We start from the raw sequence: 25315 nt of genomic DNA, 5'->3' as shown, positions 1-25315 counted from the left end.
TCATTTATATGTTAAAATAGACCATCTTAATTACATGTAATTAAAAAGTGTTTGCCACGTTTTGAAACAAATTTGCAATTTCAGAACAGTTTTCCTTCTAACATTGACTCTTCTTTTTTCACTTTATTAAGGCCTAACTTTTTAAGAAACAAGAAGGGCATTGGATGCAGTCCAGTGGTTTGGTTCCACAAATACCTTTACGTAGATGACTATTTACTGGTCCTCTGGTTCTTTTATGGTTAAAAAGTCTCTAGAATGAAGCTGGGTTAAACCAGTTTTGTAAGCCTTTAGAATTCTTTTCAAATGTATTCAGGAGTTACTAAGTAAATACTTTCTTATTTGCACTGGTGTTACAGGTCCTCAGAAATTTTCAGGAACTTCCTTTCCCAGCTCCCACCAATACCATTTGACTTTTCCCTTTCTGGTCACTATTAGCAAAATGACTTCAAAAATCATAGGAAAATGACTTCCACTTCTCCCACAAGATCTGGGAGTTGGGTTTTATATCTATTTTGATAAAGTACAAATTTGAATAGAATCAGATCTTTTCCTTAAAATCTGAACTCTAATTCTCTTTGTTAAGAATTGGGCAACTAACAGATTTGTTGGCACACACAAGTATACATGGCCTTCTTGATGGCAGAAGAGATGAACAGCTGGACTTGGACTCAGGGTGATCACTGTTGTAATCCTACCATACCTCCTGTACAATCTATGTGACCCTGGGCAAATCACTTAAGCTTTCTCAGTCTCAGTTTCCTCACTTGAAAAAGTGAAACCTTCCTGGGTTATTATGAAAAAGAAACAAATGAGATAATGTATGCAAAAGGAGCTTTGCAAATCTCAAAACCCTATATAATACTATGTATTAACATTTTTGGCAGGTAGGTGGTGCCAGTCCTTTGTCTTCCTGAGTTCAAATCCAGCCTCAGACATTTACTAAGTATGTGACCCTGGGTAATTCACTTAACCCAATTTGCCTCAGTTTTCTCATCTATAAAATGAGGCTGGAGAAGGAAATAGCAATCTTTGCCAAGAAAACATCAAATGGGGTCATGAAGAGTCTGACACAACTGAACAACAAATCATATTACTACAAGAAGTTGAAGTGCTTTCCTCTTAAAACAGAAATGAGATTAACAAAAAAAAAAACATCAACAAAAACCGCAGGGCAGCTAGGTGTCACAGTGGATAGAGCACCAGCCCTGAAGTCAGGAGGACCTGAGTTCAAATCCAGCCTCAGACCAAACTACTAGCTGTGTGACCCTAGGCAAGTCACTTAACCCCAATTGCTTAAAAAAAGAAAAAAAAACTCAAAGGAAACCAATCAAGCAACCAACAATGCGGTAGCATGCTTAAAAGACTATGTCTCAAAAATACAAGTGAAGGACCACTGAAATAATGAATTTTTCTAAATGAAAGGATTAAGTGCAATGCTACCCTAGCAAAGGGGAATTTTCTTGGCAGGAATGCAAATGATCTAATTGATCTCCTATGAATAAATAAATATAGACTTTCAATTAGTTTTTGATAAATACCAAAGTGATATGCCCACTTGAGCTTAATATAGTATAAAAGTTCATAATGATGAGACTTGCAAAAAGTTGAGAAAAAGAAATCAGAAAAAACTGTTTATTCCACAACTTTATTTGGTTAATGAAAGAGAAAAGACTGAACTTTGTTTTCCTTTCACATTAGAAGCTATGACATAAACAGTTTTTAAACTCCACAATAACTTCACTCCTAAATCTCCCAGTTATGCTAAAAAAAATGTAGGGGACAGAATATTGGCTCAAAAAAGAAATTCAAGAAAAGCCCTTGCCCTCTGGTGATAATCTAAGACAGTGATGAGATACATATACAGGTAACTATAATACACAATATGTGATGAGAGGCAGAGTAGTAACAGGGATAGCAAACTTGTTGCAGTTTGGGGTGCTGGGAACCCTGAAACGCAAGGGTACAGACAGTCTGCCTCAAAAGAATTCAACCACTCAAGCATTCTTTCAGAGTAGCCAGGTTTTATTATAACACCAGTTAGGTGGGCAAGATTCCTAATAAATTTGCATTATTGTGCCACCAATGGAAGTGGTAGAGATTCTAAGTGAATCTGCACAATTTAGTGGGGATAAGATTGGTACTTATCCACTAGAAAAGATGGTGAGAAGATCTGGATGGGATTAAGGAGTGGTAAGTAGCCTGGGGTGGGCCAGGTGCAGACAATGAAAGGAGTTAAGTGGCCTGAGAGCCACAGTGAAAGGGCAGTTAAAAGGATTATTGAGTATCTAGGTAGAAATGTGTGGGAAAATTCAGGGTTTGGGTTGCATTCAAAGATGATCTTTTCCTTTTAGGGGTCCAGCACAAATCCCTTAACTCCATCAAATTGACCTTAAAACCAGGAAGATCTTCATTCAAGTCTTGCTTCTGACCCAACCTGGCTCATTCCTGGCACTGGTAGTCAGCCCCGGGAAAGTGTTATATTAAGATTATTATTAAGTAAAAATGGCAATAGTTGTTGGTTGAAGCTTTCCTTTACAAGCTCAAATTTCGCTGTAATAATCCAATGCAGTAGTGATATTCTCCCTTTTTTGTTGTTTTGGACTGGACCTGTGATTTTATTGGAATAGTGAAGTTGTAGTGAAGAATTGCCCCTACCAGATCAATACTTTTTCAATTTATGTTCTGAGAGTGACTTGCCCAGGGTCACACACCAAGTGTGTGTCAGAGGTAGGATTTGAATGCAAATCTTCTTGACTCTGAGGCAGGCTGTCTCCCCTCCACCACATTGTCTTTCATTCTCAGTTTGTTGTTGTTGCTCAGTCATTTGAGTTGTGCCTGACTCTTCATGACCCCATTTGGGGTTTTCTTGGCAAAGATATTAAACAGGTTTGCCATTTCCTTCTCCAGTTCATTTTACAAATGAGGAACTGAAGCAAATAGGGTTGAGTGACAGGGCCAGGGTCACACAGCTAGTGTGTGAGGCTGGATTTGAATTCAGGAAGTTGAGTACTTAGTCCAAGGCTGGTGCCCTCTGTACTTCACCACCTAGTTGCCCTGTGGCTCATTCTCAGTACTAGAACCCAAATCCCATGAGATATAAAAGGTTTGCATGTTGGATATCTCCACATGTATGTGGGGAGGCTGGATGGCGTATTTCTTCTAGAATGTCTGTTATGGTTTCTTGAACATAAGAGGTTCTTGAGATATACTTGTTCATGGATTAAATGTTTTCTTTTGGTCTTCATGTCATCATCTCAAGACACTCTAGGATTGGATGTATATCTTTGCCCCAAATCAGTTCTATCTCTCTCTTCTTTGAGAGGGACCCTCCAGGCTTTTCTTCTTCCAATCAATTTTATCAAAATTATGTGGGAGCTTGAATGGTCAATAGTTTCATATCATTAACATTTGAATTAGAAAGTAAGATGATAGAATCCCAAGGGATTTTTTACAGTATCTTTTAAAGACGAAACTGAAGCCCAATGGAGTTGTTACTTGTCCAAGGTAATTCAAGTTTCTGCTCATTTAATACTCCCATTGCCCATGGCTAGCCAACACCACCTTCTTGTTGTCTTGATCTCTATCATACAGAACCCAAATCCTTTTCTCATGCTGCCTCTTTTCACTCTCTTCCCTATCTAGCTCTGCCCTATTCCTTCCTCTCCTTTGCCTGTTATTTTCATTGTGCCCTCTGAAATTCTTGCTTCTTCCTCAAACTTTCACTTGAGCTCCTTCAGGCCTTTAATACAATCTGGTTTTTCCCTGGAGATACAACATCCGTCTCTAATACTGGACACACCATTTCTCATATCCCCAAATAGGAATCAGGTTATTATTTGTTCCCAATTGATACTTCTAAACCCTTCCTCACCTTTGAAGTTCATACCATCCCATTATACCATATTGTCCAAATCCTTATTGTTATCATCTACCAACCAACTGGACTTTCTCGTATTTTCCTCAATGTAACCTGATTACAATATTCTACTCCACACAAATCTCTGCTATCTTTAGCTATTTCAGTATTTGTATTGATAACACTTACCACCCAGGTCACCTCTCTCCTCCACTTCCTAATCTCTGGTCCCCCAATTCCTTCCTTTTCTCTCATTCCATCACCTGTGTTCTGGCCTCTCTTTACAGTCTTAACTGTGTTGACCATTCCAAGAATCTTTCAAATCCCTTGCTCTTTTTCATGCTTAATTTCCAACACTGAATTAATACTGATGCCACTCTAACCCATCTGCTTTTACTTGGGCCAGGTCTGGTAGGACACTGCTGAGTTTGGTAAGAGAAACATCTGCTTTGCATAAACTGAAATGGTTTCCCTTGAAAGAGATGAGGAGGCCATCCAGGGGAATTGGTTGGCCTTAGAGACTAGAGACAGAACCATGACTATTTCTCTCTTGTTGCCAGAGATATAAAAAGCCCAGCCTATAAGAAGCTGCTGAGCCAAAGGATTAGCAAGAATTCCATTGTCCTATGGAAAATCTTTTTGATTGAGAGCTGTTGCCATGGTGAATGCTGAGGTAGAGAATAATTGTTTTTTAAAATTTTCTTTGTACAAGCAACTTTATTCTTCTCGATTTTTTTTTGGTATTGTTGTTCATGAGCGTTTTATTGTATTTCACCCCCAAGTTATGAATTATTGGACTGGTCTGGCCCAGACACCATTATGAAATCATGCTACTTAGCCTTAAAGTGAGCCTCACAATTGCACAGTGATTCCTTTATTCATCTCTAATTGGCTGCCTTTCAGAGCAGCTGTTCCAAATATTCTCCTTTCTTCTTAAGCCCCAACTCTATACCATCTCCTCCCTCTCTGCAGAGAACCTGCTTGATAAGATAAAGGCCATGTGATTGGAGCTTCCATCACATCTCAAAACTTTTCTATATCTTTCCCTCTTTCCTTTCAAACTTAGAGGACGAGGTGGCCCTTAACCTAATTCCTTCTTGTCTCCTCTTGTACCTTGCTTCAGCAATTAGTTCCTTCATCTCATTTTTAATCTCTTTCTGTCTATGGGCTCTTTCCCTTCTGCCTACAAATACTTTCAGGTCTCTTCCATTCTTTTTTTTTTTTTAGGCAATTGGAGTTAAGTGACTTGCCCAGGGTCACACAGCTGGTAAGTGTCAAGCATTTGGTCTGAGACCAGATTTGAACTCAGGCCATCCTGACTTCAAGGCTGGTGCTCTATCCACTGCACCACCTAGCTGACCCAGTAAGCTATTGGCTAGATTCTAAGAATATGAGCAGTGCCCCTCCTCACAAATTTCTTTCTTTCTTTTTTTTTTTGGTGGAGGGCACAAATCTTTCCTGTCCTCCAAGTTTGCAATCTGTGAGTTGCCTTTGACTCTTCCCTCTACCATACTACCCACATTCAATCACCAAGTTTTATTGTACCACAGTATCTGTCCCACCCTCTCACCTCCTGCTTTCCTGTTTTAGGCCCTCATTACCTCTTCCCTGTACCATTGTAATCACTTCCTACTTTGTTCTCCTGTTTCTAGTCTCCTCTTTCTCTAATCTGTCCTTCACATACTTGCCAAATTAAACTTCCTAAAGCACATATGACTGTCATTCCTCTGCTCAAAAAATACAAATTCCTTGGGAGAGCCATTTAAGGTCTTTTGGTTTTGGTTTTTTTTTTTCAACTTTTAGGCAATTGGGGTTAAGTGACTTGCCCAGGGTCACACAGCTAGTGTCAAGTGTTTGGTCTGAGGCCGGATTTGAACTCAGGTCCTCCTGACTTCAGGGCCAGTGCTCTACCCACTTCACCACCTAGCTGCCCCATAAGGTCTTTCACAATCAAATTAGCTAAGGGTTTGTTTTATTAATTTTTCCCCCTCACATTTTTCCCCAAAAAATTATCTTCTAGTTTAAACAACTCACTCTATAAATTTTTTTAGCTTCAATATCAAGATGTTTATTTTATTTTATTTTTAAATTTTTAAAATTAATTTTTAGTTTTCAACATTCACTTCCACAAGATTTTGAGTTCCAAATTTTCTCCCCATCTCATCCTTCCCACCACCCCAAGATGGCATGCATTCTGAATACCCCTTCTCCTAATCTGCCCTCCCTTCTATCTCCCCCCCCATCCCCTTCCCCTTCAATTTTCCTGTAGGGCAGGATAGATTTCTATACTCCATTTCCTGTGTATCTTATTTTCCAGTTGCATGTGAAAACAATTTTTTTTTAAACATGTGTTTTTAAAACTTTGGGTTCCAAATTTTCTCTCCTCCTCCCTCCCCACCCACCCTCATTGAGAAGGCAAGGAACTCAATATACCTGTGTAGTCATGCAAAACACTTTCATAGCAGTCATGTTGTGAAAAACTAAGTATGTTTGCCTTAATCTTATCCTGCCCCCCATTTATTCTATTCTTTTGACCCTGTCCCTCCTTAGAAGTGCTTGCTTCTGATTATCCCTTCCCCCAATTTGCCCTACCCTCTATCATCTTCCTGTTCTCTTGTCTCCTTCGGCCTTCCCCCCCATTTTCCTGTAGGGTAAGATAGATTTCCATACCCAATCGAGTGTGTATATTATTCTCTCCTTAAGCTGAATCTAATGAGAATAAGATTCACTCATTCCCTCTCACCTTCCCCCATTTCCCCTCCACTGTAAAAGCCTTTTCTTGTCTGTTTTAGGTGACATAATTTACTTCATTCTACCTCTCCCTTTCTCCTCTCCATATAATCCTCTCTCAGCCCTTAATTTTATTCTCCAGATATCATCCCTTCATCTTGAACTCACCCTGTGCCCTCTATCTGTCTATACATACATATAATTTTTTTCCCTCCAACTACTCTAATACTGACAAAGGACTCATGAGTTAGAAAAAATCATCTTTCCATGCAGGAATGTAAATAGTTCAACCTTAACAGGTCTCTTGTGATTTCTCTTTCTTGTTTACCTCTTCATGTTTTACTTGAGTCTTGTATTTGAAAGTCAAATTTTCTATTCAGCTCTGAATGCTTGAAAGTCCTCTATTTTACTGAATGAACATTTTTTTCCCCTGAAGGATTATGCTCAGTTTTGCTGAGTAGGTGATTCTTGGTTGTAATCCTATCTCCTTTGCCCTCTGGAATATTACATTCCAAATTCTGTGGTCCCTTAATGTAGAAGTTGCTAAATCTTGTGTTATCCTGATTGTGTTTCCACAGTACTTGAATTGTGTCTTTCTGGCTGCTTGCAATATTTTCTCCTTGACCTGGGAATTCTAGAATTTGGCTACAATATTCCTGGGAGTTTTCCTTTGGGGATCTCTTTCAGGAGATGATTGGTGGATTCTTTCAATTTCTATTTTGCTGCCTGGTTCTAAAATATCAGGGCAGTTTTCCTTGATAATTTCTTGAAAGATGATGTCTAGGCTCTTTTCTTGATCATGGCTTTCAGATAGTCCAATAATTTTTAAATTCTCTCTCTTGGATTTTCCAGGTCACTTGTTTTTCCAGTGAGATATTTCACATTGTTTTCTATTTTTTCATTCTTTTGAATTTGTTTTACAGTGTCTTGATTTCTCATAAAGTCTCTTGCTTCCAATTTCTCCATTCTAATTTTTAAGGAAGTATTTTCTTCAGTAATCTTTTGGACTTCCTTTTCCATTTGGCCAGTTTTTCTTTTTAAGGCATTCTTCTCCTCATTGGCTTTTTAGACCTCTTTTGCCATTTGGGTTAGGCTATTTTTTAAGGTATTATTTTCTTCAGCATTTTTTTTTGGTCTCCTTTAGCAAGCTATTGACTTGTTTTTCATGATTTTCTTGCATCACTCTGTTTTTCCTCTACCTGTCTTACTTGCTTCTCAAAATCTTTTTTGAGCTCTTCCATGGCCTGGGACCAATTCATATTTTTCTTGGAGGCTTTGGATGTAGGAACTTTGACTTTGTTTTCAAAGTTGTATGTTTTGATCTTCTTTTTCACCAAAGTAAGATAATATAGTCTGACTCTTTTTGTGCTGCTTGCTCATGATCCCAGCCAATTACTTGAGTTTTAAACTCTTTGTTAAGGTAAGAGTCTGCTTCCAATGTGGAGAGTGTACTGTCCCAAGCTTCAGGGGTTTGTGTAGCTGTTTTCAGAGATACTTGTAGGGACCTGTAAATTTTCAGTTTTTCCAAGGTGCTGTGATCAAGGGCGAGGTGTTTACTCCTTTCCTGGCCTGTGCTCTGGTCTATGAGTGACCACAAGCACTCTTTTCTGTCTTGGAACTGTGAGGAAGATTCTCTCTGCACAGCCACTACAAGGTCCACCACACCAGCCCTCCTCCTCGCCCCAGGACCACCACCCAGAACTGTGACCCAGATCCAAGCAAGGGCAAAGCAAGAGAGACTCCTGCACCAAGCAAAGAGATCCTTGCAATCCCCCTCTTATCAGCTACTCGATTTCCCCTCAGTCTGATGGCCAGAAGCTCTGGAGGCAGAAGACTTTTCCTACTGACCTTCTAAGTTGTCTTTGGTGTTCATGGGTTGAGAAGTCTGGAAGCTGCCACAGCTGCCTGTGATTCAGTCCTCTGAGGCCTGCTCCAGGTTTGCTGCAGCCTGCGGGCCCACCCAAACTGTGCTCCTGATCAATCATTCAGGTTGTCTTGGGCTGGAAATTTGTTTCACTCTGTCTTTTTGTGGGTTCTGATGCTTTAGAATTTGTTTAGAGCCATTTTTTATTAGGTATTTGGAGGGGTTTGGGGGAGAGCTCAAGCAAATCACTGCTTTTACTCTGCCATCTTGGTTCCACCTCCTTCTATATATTGTTTATCACAAAAACCTATGATATTATTTTTTATCTTTGGGGTTTTTTACATTGTTGCTTCTAATTTCTAAAGTTACATTCATTGATCTTTTCCTTCTTTTTGTTGATCATTTTAACAATACATTTTCTCTAAGAACCACTTTGGCTGCATCTCAAGTGTTGATATGTCTTCTCATTGTTAAGAAATTTGGTAAATCTTATAAAAGCCAACTTACTTTTTTTTTTCTTTAGGCAATTGGGGTTAAGTGACTTGCCCAGGGTCACACAGCTAGTAAGTGTCTAAAGCCAGATTTGAACTCAGGTCCTCCTGAGTCCAGAGCTGGTGCTCTATCCACTGCACCACCTAGCTGCCCCTTACTTTTCTTATGTTATCTATAGAATGGAAGCTCCTTGTGGCCAAGAACTGTGACATTTAAAAATATCTTTTGTATTCTCAAAAAATGAATGAATAAAAAGCATTTTAAAGGTCAGTGTAGTTAACCAAACACTGTTTTGAGTACTGGATAAACAAAGGGAAAAAGAGAAACATTCTCATTCTCAAAGACCTCCAATCATAAAAGGAACACAGCACATAAAAGAAAAATCACCTGGGCTACAGCTAGCTTTTCCCAGATCTTATCCCACCCTCCCCCAGCTTCCTGCATTTACCCAGACCATTCCCACACCAGGAATGCACTCCTTTCATATCTGTGCTTTGAAGTCTTTTTCCTTCTTGACTGAGTCTTGTTGTCACCACCTTTGTGAAGCTTTTCCTGAACCCACCTGCTTCCACAGCTGAAAGTGATCTCTTTGCTCCTCACTTTTTCTTAGAGCACCATTCAGATCTCTCTTTTCATCATCATCATCACAAGCTGCTTTGTTTGGTACTTTTTTGTGTCTATGTTGTTAACTCCCATTAGATAATGAACTCCAAGAAGCTAGAGTCTATGATAGTCTTCATTAATTAATAAGTTAATGAGCATTCAAAGCTCCACCCTGCCAGCATTGTGCTTCAAAGTTCTTCAGATAATGAGACTGCATTTGAATCTTATCTTGGTCAAACTCCCACCCAGGCCTGAACTGATTTTATCTAACTCAGGTTTGGGTGGAGACAGACTTCCAAGACAGGGGGTAGTATTTCCTTTAATGGAGGCCCCTCTGGGCTGTAATCTAAAGCACTTACTTAAGACCTCATTTCAATATCACCCACCTCCTAGTATTTCCTTCAATCAAGGTTGATTGGCACCCTCTAGGGAACCCCTACTCTTCGGAAGGAGCTTATAACAAACACTGTACTCCAAAATCCTGAGCCAAGCCAGTTCTGAACTGGCTCCCATAGGGGTACCAAGTTTTGGACTGAACTCCCATGCAATGCATGGCAAGCCACTTTGAGAAATTAAACACACGCACCCCAATTTTGTTTGTAAGCTTGTGTATTTTGTTTTATGCTTTTTTTTAAAAAAGCAATCTATAGACATCATCATTGTTATGAGAATTTTAACTTTCCTCTTGTTCATTTTCATTAGGTCTGGGCCATTTTTCCTAGTTAGGTTATTGAGCAGGCTGAAACCTGGAAATTTACTCAAGCCCTCAAACATTCCTTAAATAAGAAGCCAAAAAGGGAACCAAGGCTTCCTGAAGTAATTTGACTTGCCTTACTTGAGGAAGGATTCCAATTGGCTCTGAATCTGTAAAACATGTAAATCTTCCCTCTCAACTAGCCCACTGTGAACGCTTTAAAAATAGTTCAATTTGTAACCAGACTTATTTACCTATAGTCTAACTATGTCTGTGTCCTTAGGGATATATGAGATTATGATACTGTTTAATTTTTATGGCTTAAGAGGATGTATGAGATTGCTGTATGTCAAAAATTATTTTTCTGACATAATTTTTGTTTACAAAATCCTAATTTTCTGAGGTTATTTTTCTTCCTCCTGAATTTGTGCTTACTCATGATAAATCTTAGGTTTTTACCTTTGTAATTTCTGCATTGTGAACCTACCATATGAACTCAGTGGGAGATAATTTCTCCTATAATATCACAGTGCCATAGAGGTCTACATCACAAAAAAAGGATGAAGAATCTAATAGAGGAGAATCAGACAGCAGCTTTTACATCAGTTAAAATTTATCATCAGCATCGTCATACATCATTTGCATAGATTGGTTTCTAACATCCATGTAATATGACACCAGTTGTAACACCATGCACGTTATTCATCCTTTGTTCTCAAAGAGGACTGATGACATCATGAGGGTGATGTCTTAATTGTGAATTGGATTTCAGTGAGGCAGAGCTGTATAGGCACCATACATATATAAAATACAGTGGAAGGGCTAGTCACTAGGAGGAGGCGGCTGCCAGAGCCTCCTTAGTGCTGTAGCCCTTCATATCAAACACTCCATTGTCTAGTTGATAAAGGTGAATAAATGAAAAATACTATTCCCAAAATAACAAAGGCAGGGGGGAGAAAGATTCCCGTATGCAAAGGATTCCAAACACCATCATTAGGCAAGGGAGAAGACAGCCAAGCTGTAAAAACACCAGAAGAATGCAAAGCTACTGAAGGAGAGTCTTTTCCCCTCCAGAGTTTCCAAATGCAAAGAAACACTTGGCATGAAATGTCAGTGAGCTTCGACTTTATAAAACTTGCATTCTCATTGGTCTTGCTCTGCTGCCTTTACTCCCCACCCCCTCACTTCTGCCCAAAACCCACGGAGTCACTGAAAGCCAGGAAATATCAAATAGTTTTAGAGAGAACTGCTGTTACCTGGTCAGCATTATTTTACTCTTTTGAATTTTACTAGTTAGTCTGGGATTTGGCTAAAGTACCATCTGACCTTCTTTTCTTGGTATGTTTGCTGTAGAAATACAACACTTATTTTAGAATTGTGTGGATGATTGTCTTTGAAAATGTCTAATAAGCTGGACTAGTCAAAATACATCACAAGAGCTACTATTAACTATTGTGAGGTAAGTGCTAGAGATTTTCATCAAGTCCCAAACCCCCTGTCTGCATCAAAGTGAACCAAAATCAGTGTTAGGAGTCTAGATTTCTGGCTGCATATACCAATGGGGTACAAGACTTTTAATCACAAGGTGGCTACTGTTAGTGTTTGCATATTCCTTATGGACAATCTTGTGTTCTGAGGAAAGGCTATAATGTAGATGGTTTGTGACAGAGGTAAGTGGCTAGTACAGACTAACTAACACAAAGGGCTACTTTGTGCCCTGGTTTTAATATCTATCTTAAGGCTATACGCTCACTGGAGGTTTGGATATTAATTGTTTATTTCTCTATTTTTACTCTGACTCTACTATTGGATGAGTTTTGTGAACTCTCTCTGGCCCCACAGTTCTTTTACTTTTCCATGTTGTACTGATTTTAAGAGGAATTATTCAATAGGACATAACCAAGACAGTGTACTCATTATCTTTTATTTCATGATTATTAAAGATAAAGCTGAACCCAAAGCTATCATTTTAGTTGGTGCCCACTGAAATTATACGACTTCATTTGTTTATAATTCTGAGTTATATATTTGATTCACCTTTCTATACTGTATATTATGACCATGATTTTAGGAACCTGATAGGAATTTGACCCAGCAGTGGATCACCTCTAGAACAAGAAGTTCTAGGACACAAAACCACTTTCCTGAGAATCGTGACTAGTATCAGTGCTTGTTAATGTTAGAACAAAAACAAAATTTTAAGTTGAAGTATTCTCAATTTCCAAAAAAACCCTATAGTTACTAAAATAAGGTTTTTAGAATGTTAGGCCATTTACAAGATTAATCTTCTCCCAGCACTCAGTTCATCTGTGAGGTGAGTGGGATGGCCTCTCAGGTCCCTAAATCTGTGATCCTATGCAAAGACAGCCTGGATGTCTAGCAGATGGAAAGAAAATATGAAGAACAGGAGAAAGCACTTTAAAGAACATCCTTCATCCTGTCATTTAAATATCTGGGGTCTTTTCCAGCTTCCAAACTACAAATCTGATTTTAAACTCATTCCATCCCAAGTCAAAATCTGGTAAAAGCCTTTAGAAGCTAGAAGATTACACCAGAATTTTTTTTATCTCATAATGTTTGGAGTCACAAGATGGAGACTGAAGAAAATAGTGGACTAGAGTAATGTACTCTGAAGTTCTTCCATAGGATTTGGGGTGAACTGAATGCCCTTTTAATATTGATCTGGCTATGAAGTTATAAGATACTAGATCATTTGGAAATGTGAAAGATAATAGGAGAAGTAACATTTCCAGAAGGAAAAAATTTTTTCTGGTTTATAATTTTAGAAATGAAAATAAAATGTTCTGGCAGGATAGGAGGTGTTGAAAGAGAAGCAAAATTGGTGTGTGTTTCGGCACATCATATAAGATTCCATTTTCCAAGTACCCTGCAGTAGAACAAAGAAATAAGATTATTTTTGAAAAGGAAACTTTTCTCCCTTATTTTTTACCCCTCCTCTCCAGAATATTAATGCATGAGATTCAGACATGATCTATTATAGATATGCTATCAAAACACTAGCTGCATGATAACTGAAAAAGAAATATTGGTTCCTTAGGCCCCTTTCCTCATTTGCAAAGTGAGCCAGCTAGCTGACCTCTGCATTCCCCTTCCAGCTAGAACACTATATAGCCTTGGAAAGTGTAAAAAGCTGAATGAGGAGAACACAGTTCTCTCTCTCCCTCCCTCCATACACATACACACATTCATACACACACACACACACACACACACACACGTATATATATGTACACATATATATAAAAATCCATTTCTGCACAGACTTATCTGTGTGAATCTGTCTATACAGATATATACATGTCCATATATAGATGAAAGAATACATATGTCCTATGATAGATATGTAATATATATAGTCCACATTTAGACAATGTTGTTGTTCAGTTGTGTCCAACTCTTCATGACCCTGGGGCTGGATTTGAACTCAGGCCTTCCTGACTCTAGGCCCAGTGCTTCATCTACTGTGCTGCCTAACTGCTCTCTGTACAGACAGTACATATTGTCTACATGTGTTTATAAGAAAACAGCAAGAAAGACACAGAGAGACACAAACTCTTAATCAGATTGGCTGCCTGATTGCCATTCCTAACACAGGAAGACAGAGCAGTAGAAAGTGAAAAGAAAAACCAAAAGTAACATAGGTTTGAATTGTCAGAACACTAAATACAGAGACATAGCTCTGTTCAGATGCCTCCTCTATAAATTCAAATTCTCTCTCTGTAGGGGTTCCTAATCTGGGGTCCACAAACTTAAAACATTTTGATAACTGTATTCTAATATAATCAGTTTCTGATTTTGATTTTTGTTTTTCATTTAGAAATATTAGAGAAGGGGTCCATAGGCTTTAATCAGACTGTCAAAGAGTCCGTGACACAACAAAGGTTAAAAGAAGCCCCCTTTCCCTTGCTTTAGAGGGGAAGGGTCATAGTACAGCAGGAAGAATAGCAGCTTCAAAGTCAGAGGACCTGGATTCAAACTCCACTTCTAACACTGACCACCTGGTGAGAACTTGGGAACATCATGAACTATCCATCCCTCACCTACTGTTTCTTCAGCTGTAAAATAAGCTAGCTGGATCAGTCTCTGAAATCCTTTCCAATTCTGTCTCAGTGTTGTTGTGAAGAAAGAGCTTAGGAGTCTAGATCTGGAGTTCAAGGGGCTCCTTAGAGGCCCTCTGTTCTAACCCCTGCCCCATTTTACAGAGGAGGAAACTGAGGCACAGCAAAGTTAAGTATGACAAGGCCTGAAATAAATCATAAGTCATAAGTGTCTAAATAAAGAATAAAACCCTGTTTGCCTCAGTTTCCTTATCTGCAAAATCAGGAATAAAGTATCTTTAGTTGAGATGACAGGGTAGCAAACCTGCCACCATGGGGGATGTCCCACCAGCAGACTCACAGGAAAAGGTTCTTATACTTTTAGGAGAAAAGGAGGAGGGAGGGACGTTAGGTAGCAAATCCTGGTGATTTGTTGCCAGCCACCCTTGGCAGTCCAAGCAAGGAAAACCAGGTCATTCTGGCTGCTTTGCCCTTCATGCCCTGAATCCTAAAGAAAGGGGGCACTTTGGAAACTGGTCTAGTTTAAGCTGGCTTTGTTTACTGGGTAAGATTCCAGGGTGGGACTGAGGGTGTGGTTCAGCTCAACCTAATGGACTCTATCTTAAGGGAGGCAATGCAAGGACATTAATGGAATTCTGATATTGCCAAGATCATTCAGAGGTGGTGACAGTTAATGTTACGTTTGGTACTAACAATTTTCTGTCATTATGTAAACAATTCTATTAATAATTTTCTGCCAACTCACTTGTCCAAGGTTGTATGACTTCATGTAGGAGCAGATGTAGGATTTGTACCCAGGACCCCTTACTCAAATCCAGGGCTCTTTCTACTCTTAATCAGTGCTAAGTAAATGAATTACTGTATTATTGATGTTTTGACTTAGTAATATTTTATGGTATTTTGCAATCCCTTTTAGGAATTCTTGGTATTGCCTTTGTTTTGTTTCTCTCCTCTAGTCATCAGTGACTTAATTGGTATCACTTCCTTTTTATTATTATTGGAGGCCATCAGCCTTAAAGGACTTGGCCAGGGTCACACAACTCAGTGTATGAGGTCAAATTTGTACTTCAGTCCTCCTGACTCCAGGGCCAGTGCCCTATCCACTGCACCACCTAGCTGCCCCTCACTTTTTTTTTTTAATGAAAAAGTGATTCAAAAGAATTGGAAATTGAGAGGATGCCCATCAATTGGGGAATGGCTGAGCAAGTTGTGGTATATGAATGTAATGGAATACTATTGTTCTATAAGAAATGATGAACAGGCTGACTTCAGAAAAACCTGGCAAGACTTATATGGTCTGATGCTGAGTGAAGTGAGCAGAACCCAGAGGACCTTGTATACAATAGCAGCCACGTTGTGCAATGACTAAGAATGTTAAATTGAACCCTTCTCAGCATTACGAGGATCTAAGACATCTCCAGAGGCCTCGGGATGGAAAATGCTGTCCATATCCAAAGAAAGAACTATGGAAGTCGAATCGCTCTCACTTATTTTTACCTTAAGTTGAATTTTGTTTCATCTTTCTGATGGTTCCTCCTATTGGTTTTAATTTTTACTTACAACTTCACTAATGTGAAAATACGTTTAATGGGTATGTAAATGTAAAGCCTATGTCAGATTGTGCACCGTCTTGGGGAGGGTGGGGGGAGAGAAAAAGGGAGAAAAAATTTTCAACTCAAAAGCATATAGAAAAAAAAATTTAAAAAATTAAAAAATTAAAAAATTAAAAATAAAAAAAGTGATTCAGCTCTATCCCCAGATTATACTTTCCATAGGTCTAAGCACCACGATCACATATTCACCAGCATCTAGCTTCACATCAGAACCCTAAAGCCAGCCCTTGAGTAAACAAACTAGGGAGTCAGAACATTTAAGGTTTTGGGTTTTTTTTTTGTTTTAATTGTGAGAAATTCTTTTTTTCTTAAATAATAAAATTTGATTTATTTACTTTTAGTTTTCAACACTCACTTCCATTAGATTGAGTTCCAAATTTTCTCCCCATTTCTCCTCTCCAGAGATATTCTTAATAGCCTTATTTGCATAAGAACAACAGAACAGCTAGGGGCAAAGTTGTGGGCAGGTTAAGAGATCAAAACTTCCTTTCTTTGTTCAAACAGGCTTCAGTTTTGATCTCTAAGCTGGAAGATTTTTTAGCTAGACACCAGCTACAATCAAAATGCCTTTTGTTCCTTCCCCCAGCTGTCTTTCCAGTTCTGGAATCATAATCAATACTGGTATTGCTGTTTTCAGGTTGTGCTACTAGAGTCTACTGTGGCTACACTCACTGTTCCCTTAACTTCCCAACAGACACCACTCGCCTATATGTCTACTTTCCTCCAATTGGAATATATACTCCTGGAGGGCGAGAACTGTCTGGCTATTAGTTCTTGGCACACAAGTAAGTTCATATATTTAACCAGTTTGTATAACTGAATCCTTGTGGATAGGTGTCTTTTTATAGTTCACCTTTGGTCTTTAAAAACACTGGTCTTGTAGTCAACTAAATGGGGGACAGGGCAGCTAGATGGCACAGTGGATGGAGTGCCAAGCCTGAAATCAAGAAGACTCATTTTCCCGAGTTCAAATTTGGGCACAGACACTTGTTAGCTGTGTGAGCCTGGGTAAGTCATTTTAACCTTGTTTGCCTCAGTTTGCTCATCTGCAAAATAAGCTGGAGAAAGAAATGGAAAACCCCAAATGGGGCCATGAAGAACTGGACATAACTGAACACCACCACCAAATGGGGGACAAAATATAACCCCGTTTACCAGGTAAATAAGGGTAAGACAAAATGACAGCCTCAGTAGTGACTCACTCTCTGTAAAATGGAAAAGTTCCTGATGCCTAATGTCTCTGGATATATTTCATACCCAGATGTCTAAACTACTCTGAGACACTTAGCCTTTCCCCCCTTAACTAGAAAGATTATAATCGGCACAATAAACAAGCAAAGAATTCCTATTCTCTTAACTTTCCAAGAGCCTTATCATTTCTCTGATGACTGCCACTTACTGGAAGTTACTGTAACACTCCAATTTGTTGAAGCTTTTGTAGCAACTGGCCATTCTGTTCCAGGGTTGTGAGATCCGAGTTTCCACCAATACACTCTTTACCAATAAATATCCGAGGCACCTGAGGAAAAAAAAAGCACAAACAGATGATGTGAAGGGCTTAAATGAGTAGATTTTTAGGTCCAGTTTTAATATTTCTCCATGGCCAAAAAACTCTTTGTATTACAGTAAACATCAGCGCCTGCATGCACGCGCGTGCGCGCACACACAGACACACACACACACACACACACACACACACACACACACACACACACACTCGAGTTAGGTGGGGAAGTGGACAGAGTGCTAGGCCTGGAGTTAGGTAGACTTATCTCCCAGAGTTCAAATCTAGCCTCGCATTCGTACTAGCTATGTGACCCTGGGCAAATCATTTAACCCTGTTTACATCAGTTTTCCTCAGAGCTGAAGAAAGAAATGGCAAACCATTCCAGTATCTTTGTCAAGAAAACCCCAAAAGGGTTCCAAAGAATCAGACAAGACTGAAAAACAACTGAACAGCAGCAGCATAGATGTAGATGTAGATGTATATATAGCTGTGGTCTGTAGCAACAGCAACTGCATGTTGCAAACTTGAGAACTTGACTTAAAGCTCGTTTCAAAGTGATTGTTCCACGCAAAGGGGCAAAGGTGTTAGGTGTGGCCCAGGGCTAATGAAATTTTACTGAAAGTAAAGAAGTATCAAAGAAGGTTTTTGTTTACCATGTTTCAAGTTGCAGGTTATTGTTACTTAGCAACTAATGCAAAACCATAGCAACAGAGTTTCCCTTTAAAGAGAAGTAATTTCACTCAGTAATCTCTCATTCTTTAATGTGTGAGCAAAACAGGATTAATTTAGCATCTTTTTTCTAATTTTGGGAGGGGGCTGGACTTATAGAGGGAAGATTCAAGGCTCTAGCTAAATAGCCAAGAGAGAGTAAGTCCCTCTTTCAGGCCTTCTACACCCCACCCCGCCCCAAGTAAACAGGGACCCTCCCAGAAAACTCCCTACTTTATGTTTACAGCTTTTTGAGAACAATTTCCTTAGGAGCAAAACAAGGTTAATAATAAACAGTAACACATAGTACTTATCTCAAAGGGCTATGCCTGTGATTCTTCCAGCCTAGGAAACTTCTGGTATGAAAACTTTTTCCAAGCTAGATGCAAACAATTATGTCTTAGCAGGAAAATCCTAAAGGGTTGCCTAAACCAACTGAGAGATTTACAAGATTTTCCTATGTGCTCTTGTGTCTCTGTGGAAGTGACAGAGATCTTCCTCATTCCAAGACTAACACTCTACCTCCTATCCAGTTAAGTCTGTCTGGATAGATACACGTATACACCTAGAAAACTGTTCACGATCAGTGGAAAACATCTTCCACCTAAGAAGTGCCCTTTAGTCTCTCTCTTTAGCCAATGAAAGTTATAGTAAAAGTTAGTGTAACATTTAAAATCAAGGTAGACTAAGGCACAAAATTGCAAGCATGATCAATTTATTAGTAAAGCACAAATTTACCAATAAATAGGATCTCAGCTTCCCCATCTAAGCTAAGACCCCTGAGTGAGGGGGATAGCTCTTTTTATAATCTTGGGAGTACAGAACAAAGCATGGGACTTTATAGCTGAGAAACAAGTTATGATTGGTTAAAAGAGCTCAACATCATAAATGGCAAAATCAATGATTGGTTACAGATAAGCTGAGGCATGGGAGATAATATGATTAGTCAGAAATTGGGAATGAGGGGCTAGCAAGCAACAATCCCATCCTTCTCTCCCATGAGTCAGAATTCTTCATTTTTTGAGTCCATCTGCAAGACTAGGATAGTGGATCAGAATTCTTTGGATAACAAACCAGACATCCTTGAGGGATAGCTTGGTGGTGTAAAGATGCTAGAACAGACTCCCTAGTGTCGTCTTCATCCCTGAAGGACAACAGATTTCCCTGAAGCAAGAATAGCACAGTGATCAGCAGGAAAACTAGATTTCTAAACTTAACTCATTACAGGACAGGTGAATTTCTGAACTAAGTTCAGAGACAAAGCTGTGACTTAATGGTTACAGGACAAGATCAATTAACTGTAAATAGGATCAACGAAGAAAAAAAAAGATACATTACGGATAAAGGTCGTTTTTCCTACCTTAGCTATATATCTGTGACGCCTCAACTCAAAACACTAAATGTGTAACAAATGGGAACATCCCAGATTTTATGACATTGACTCTGAGCTAAGACACAGTCATAAGCTTCATTTTAAATATAGAGAGCACCTTAAATAATAAAAGAACATGGGAGCTTCCTAACCGGAGGTGGCAGTAACCTTCCAGTTGGGAGGGTACAAACACAAAGCAGATTGATAAGAAAGAAACAAACTAGCCTGTGTAATGTGGTAACCTCAGAGAAGAAATGATTCCTTCACTGGAGGAATCCACAGTCTCACAGTTCAAAGAGCCCAAAATTCTTTTTCTTTCTTTTTTTTTAGAAAGATCTTTTTAGGGGCAGCTAGGTGGCCCAGTGGATAGAGCACCAGCCCTGAAGTCAGGAGGACCTGAGTTCAAATCCGCACTCAGACCAAACACTTGACAATTAACTAGCTGTGTGACCCTGGGCAAGTCACTTAACCCCAATTGCCAAAAAAAAAAAAGAGACCTATTTTTTTTAGAAAAATCTTTTTAAAATACTGTAATAATTTCTCAATATTTATTATCTCCCCACAGAGTCTTTCCTTGTAACAAAAGAAAGAAGTACATAAAACCAAAACAAGAAAGGTATGGTGTTGACATCCTATGCACTACTGTTTATCTCCCAACTAGTAGCTTCTCTTCACCCCACCCCACCCCCCACTGAGAAGAGGAAAAACTTGTTCTTTTGAATTAGCATTGGTCACTACAATTGTCAGGAGTTCATCAGCTGCCCTTTAGTGTTGTTTTCATTTACATTGTTATAATCATCACCGCTTTTTCCCAAGAAATCACCTTAACACTTGTGTCAATTGACATCAGGACATACCATTTTAATTAATTATACTATAATTTCTCCTCTCGGTGTAAATGTACTTTAATACAAATCATTACAAGTAGATATAATAATTTTACTTTGAAATAAAAATTTTTATCTGACTATCTCTTATATGTGCAGATGCATTGTGTCAATTGATGCAACTTGGTCTTTTTAAAGTATTCTAAGATTCTGGTCCTTCTACTGAGGAGAGAGAAAAAGAAAGAAAAACAAAGAGGAGGTAGATAAACTTCTTCTGGAGGCTTAGTAACTCAGGAAAGAGCAGGATTAAACAAGTGTTTGAGAGTGAACTCACAGGGTCTGGGGCTTGGTATTATTATTATTATTATTATTATTATTATTATTATTATTAGCAAGTTGGGCCTTAAAGGTCTTTTCTCATTAAAAGTGTGGTTATGATAAGAGGAGGGGAAAAGAAAGGCAGGAAGAGAAATTGGATAAAAGACAATGTTAATAACAAAAAGCTGGCTTCCTAAAAAAGGACCAAGAGATAAGGAAAGAGCTTTAAGATGTTTTTTTTCCTTTGGATCCCTCCATCTGTTCTAGCTCCTTCTCTCCATTCATACCACAGCTTCTTTAGTTGGGTCCTCACAACCTCCCCCCCTGCACTATTGCTGTAATTGACTTATCATCCTCCCTACTTTTGACCTGTCCTTTCTCCAATCTGTCTTTCACACAGCTGCCAAAGTGATATTCCTAAAAATGTCAGACTGACCATGTCACTCTCCTGCTCGTGAATTGTCTCCAGTATAAAATACAAACTTCTCTGGCATTTGGTCCTCCCCAATCCAGCACCAGAATGCCCTCACATTCCTCCTCCCACCCACCTTTGCCTCTATATTCCAGCCACATTGGATTGTCCTTGGTTCCCCATAGATGACATTCCATCTCCCACCTCTCTGCAGGCTTCAGCTTAATGCCTTCCCTGACCCAGATCAGAGGCCACCTCCTCCAGGAGGCTTTTTCTGATCTCCCAGATTATTAGTCCTCTTTCCCACCAAATAAGTTTGGATTACTCTGCATGTATTTTGTGTATTTTGCTCCCCTTTCCCCCAGTACAATGTAAGCTCCTTCAAGGAGGGGTAGAATGCCCTGTTGCTACTAATTTTTTTTGCCATCTTTGTATCCCCAGTGCCTAAACACAGTGCTGGTCCATAGTAGGTGCTCAATAAATCCTTGTTGATTTGGATTACTGCTGCTTCTTTAATTCTGTGGAATAGTAAGAAAAACAATTGAGAAAATAGGGGAGGGAGGCAAAAAGAGGTAGTGATGGGGCTAGAATTTCATAGCTTACAGGCTGTGTTAAGTGGAGAGATACCAGGAGAGGGACAGGGAGAGACAGAGACCCAGAGTGGCAGAGAAGAGACAGACAGAAATATCTTTAATATAGGTTCCTTTTTAAGTCTGTAAGGTAATATATCCAGAGATTCTCCTTTGTCTATCCCCATAGTGTGGCTCATTCAATTATAGTAAATGTTCATACAGAATGCAATGCAAATCAACTTATCTTTGCGTGGAAACAAAACCCATTAAAAAAAATACAAATAGGGGCAGCTAGGTGGGGCAGTGGATAGAGCTCCGGCTTGGAGTCAGGAGGACAAGTTCAAATCTGGTCTCAGACACTTCACACTTACTAGCTGTGTCACTTAACAGCAATTAAGTGCTGTTGGGCAAAGTCACTTAATCCCAATTGCCTCACCAAAAAACAGAAGGAAAAAAAAAGTACAAATAGCAGATAAAATAAGATGTAAGGGTAACTAATTCCAGCAACCCCAGTAGTGGTGAGGCAAAAGAGGATGCTGACCGAGGGGATACATTTAGCTGTCTCAGTGCTGTAGCAAATTCAGTCCACGAAGGTCAGTCACTCTTAAAGCAAGTCAGTGAGCCAGATGAAGACTTCACCTGCTGTTGATTCTATTCAGCTTTGGGTAGTAGTGCCCTTCCCTTGCAATTAAATGGCTGCTGCCTCTGTCACTTCCCATGGAGTACAATTCTCTTTGACTTCTTTTCAACTTTTGCCTTAGAAGACTGCCCTACCTTCTGTCAACCCTGAACAATCTGTTCCCTTAGCTTCTGTCATCATTCTTTCTTGGTTCTGCCACCACCCACGAGATGTAGTCCAGTCCCTTTTGGATCATCATTTAGCTTCTGTCCTGGACTCTCTTCTCTCTCTTGTTGATAGCATCAGCTCCCATAAGTTCAATTATTACTGACTTACATGACTTCCAAATCTATTTCTAATAAATGCGTGCTGAATTGAATATTTTCCTAAAAAGCTGCTCTCACTCTCCTAACCATCACTCTTTAAAAAAATTCGTTCTTATCAGTTTCAGCGGTGGGTAGAGAGCCCCAAAGTTCATAATGTGATTCTATTGTATTTTTAAATTGTCATTGTATGATCAAATTACATCTGCAAAGGGTGGCAGTTTTTTCATTCTACCAACTTTCACGTCTTCACATAATTATCTGGATTCATAATTTCATTGATTTTGGAAACTCCCAGAAGAGGAAATTCCTTCTATACAAGACAGGTGGGCAGCTTCTCTGTAATTTATAGGGAGTTGCTCAGGGTTATGGAGCCAGTCTTCCCACCCACAGAAGTGGCTTTCAGCCAACCTTCCATCTGACTCTCATTATCAAATAGTAACACTGCTAAAAAGGCTTGGTGTATACTTGCCTTTGACCAGGGGTGGGGAATCCGAGGTCTCGAGGCCACATGTGGCCTGCAGGTGCAGCCCTTTGACTGAATTCAGTCAAAGGGCTGCACTTGAGGACGTGTAGAGGGCCACATGTGGCCTCAAGGCTGCAGGTTTCCCAACCCCTCCCTTTCACCAAAACTATTGAATTCTAGAGAGCATTTGCCACTCATTAGGTATGCAGATCTGGAGTCGGCTCCTAGGCAAGGCAGCCTCTCAAAGAGAGAGCAATTTTCTTTATCTTGTGCAGACTCACATCTGGTCATATCTTTCAGTTGCTTGCAACAGAAGCTTCCTCCAGACATTGAAAAAAACAAAAAGCAAAAAACCAAGCCAAGTAGCTTCTAGGACAGAGTTGGCGCACATTTCTGAAGTGGGCTTGTGGGAACAAAGTCAAAAGCGTCCTGAAACTGTTACTTATTCCATCCCGGAAACAGAAAGGCTACTTTAACCCACAATGTTCACCTTTAACCCATAATCCATTCCAAGCAGGCCAGGTTGACTAGCTGGCTTCTCATCCAGTCTGGCAGAAAGTGCTCTGGAGTCAAGAAACTTGGGTTTGAACCTAAGCCTCTATTTGAATATTACCAGTGACAGGGAGCTCACTGCCTTACGTAGCAGCAAGTACACCTCCTGTTCAAAATGTTAGAATTTCTCCTAATTGTGCTTCCTTTACAAAAAATCAACAAAAAGGTTGACAGTGGCTGTGCTCCCTCTGTGTGGCTGGATTCATACTTATTTTTTCATAAGTTGTGGTTTCATCATCAACCCCCATACACACACACACACACACACACACACACACACACACACACACACAGAGTAAGTGGAAGACTCAAATCCAGGTCATCTTCATACACTAAGTGCCACCATGTTTTGTTTTTATATATCCCTTTTTCAGCATTTCCTGCCTATCCTCACCTAGTTGTCTGTCTTGTGATTATCAGATGCAACCATACAACAGACCTCTTAGTCTCATCTTTTCAGTATTGTATTTTTAACCTGGGAGTTGACTACAAACCAGAACAGAACAAGGAACCTCTTTTAGGCCATGTAGGCCGAGTAAGTGAGAACAGAGGAAATAAGGTGACAAACTGCAGTGAAGAAACTAACAGAAATTTACATCTCTTTCCAAGTTTCCTTCCTCCCTACATTTCCGGATTCTCCCCCTACCCAGTAGCACTATAAGTTGAAGCAATTCTTTACTAGCAAAAATAACTAAAAATAACCTCTGAATTACTCTAACAGAAACCTCTGGAGTCAATGTGTGACTGCTCAAGTTACTTTGAACCTGACTAGGACTGCATGACATGCCTTTTCACCTATCTCCTTTAATTTCTCTAGGATTTGAGAGGTCTGGTAGCCGGATTCCAAGTCCCCATTCAAGTAGTACACTGAATAACTCCTGTCCTTCCTTAGCAGCAGACAGCCCAGAATCAAGATGTCCTTGCAGCTTATCTGACAGAGTTAAATGAGACTTTAACGTAGTTCCCCCTGCCCCCCCTTTTCCTTTTTCTGGTATACAGACAAGGAACAAAAAAGTCCCTGACCATAAAGGGAAAAAGCCCCCAACACACCCAGAAAACCAACGTGCTCCCAACACTCTGCAAATACAGATACTCACGGTTCTTGCCCCTGTTAGCTGTTGCAAATAATCTTGGATCGCATTTGTATCACTGTGGGCTGTTATGTCGACAAATTCCAAGGACTCCGGTTTAATAGGAAGCTGCTTGAGAAGCTCCATAGTTTTTCTGCAGTGAGGGCAGGTGGGTTTGATGAAGACCACCACCTTATCAGCTTTGATCTTGCTATTCACGAACTGCTGGGCCATCTTTACCACATTTGTGACCTCCTAAAGAGTAAATACCTAAGCTGGGGCAATGCTTGGGGCTTTATTTAACTGTCCTGCTGCTCTTAAAAGGAACCACCCTAGGAGGAGGAGTTTGCATTGACCAAGTCTTGCCTTTTTTTTTTTTAAAGAGACAGTGTCCCAAGGTGGGAATCCCATCTCACACACATCCTCGTATGACTCACTATTTACAGTGGAAATGAATGCATAATTGTGATTTTTTGCACAATATTGTCATGTGTCAGCGGTGCCTTTCCTGGGTGCTATGGGTGTCATCATTAAATCACCTTCCAGGAAAAGATAGAAGTGACTGGGCAGGAATGATACATCAAACTGGCAGCAGAGGTCCAAGGTTGTCTTGTTGCTTGTCTGAATATTTAGTGTCT

At 39.6% G+C, this 25315-nt stretch overlaps 1 protein-coding gene across 1 annotated transcript; it reads right to left on the bottom strand.

Annotated features, from left to right (window-relative positions):
• Window positions 1–12142: 12142 nt before the first annotated feature.
• Window positions 12143–25009, bottom strand: GLRX (glutaredoxin). Its single transcript, XM_021008983.2, has 3 exons — window positions 24705–25009; window positions 17331–17450; window positions 12143–13126 (listed from the first exon to the last, which is right to left on the bottom strand). Exons 1-2 carry the CDS (start codon window positions 24909–24911, stop codon window positions 17337–17339), a joined length of 321 nt encoding a protein of 106 aa, XP_020864642.1. The 5' UTR covers window positions 24912–25009; the 3' UTR covers window positions 12143–13126; window positions 17331–17336.
• Window positions 25010–25315: the final 306 nt, after the last annotated feature.

This window comes from Phascolarctos cinereus, unplaced genomic scaffold (genome assembly GCF_003287225.1).
Source record: "Phascolarctos cinereus isolate Bilbo 61053 unplaced genomic scaffold, phaCin_HiC Scaffold_4;HRSCAF=312, whole genome shotgun sequence".
NCBI classification, from domain to species: Eukaryota; Metazoa; Chordata; class Mammalia; order Diprotodontia; family Phascolarctidae; genus Phascolarctos; species Phascolarctos cinereus.
Note: the sequence above shows the minus strand (reverse complement) of the source record. Positions and strands in the feature narration are given on the sequence as shown.

Coding starts and splice junctions, on each gene's coding strand:
- GLRX (XM_021008983.2), bottom strand. CDS start 24,911: ATGGCCCAGCAGTTCGTGAATAGCAAGATCAAAGCTGATAAGGTGGTG. Junction 17,451..24,704: donor AGCTAACAGGGGCAAGAACC/GTGAGTATCTGT, acceptor TTTTTTCCTCAG/GTGCCTCGGATATTTATTGG.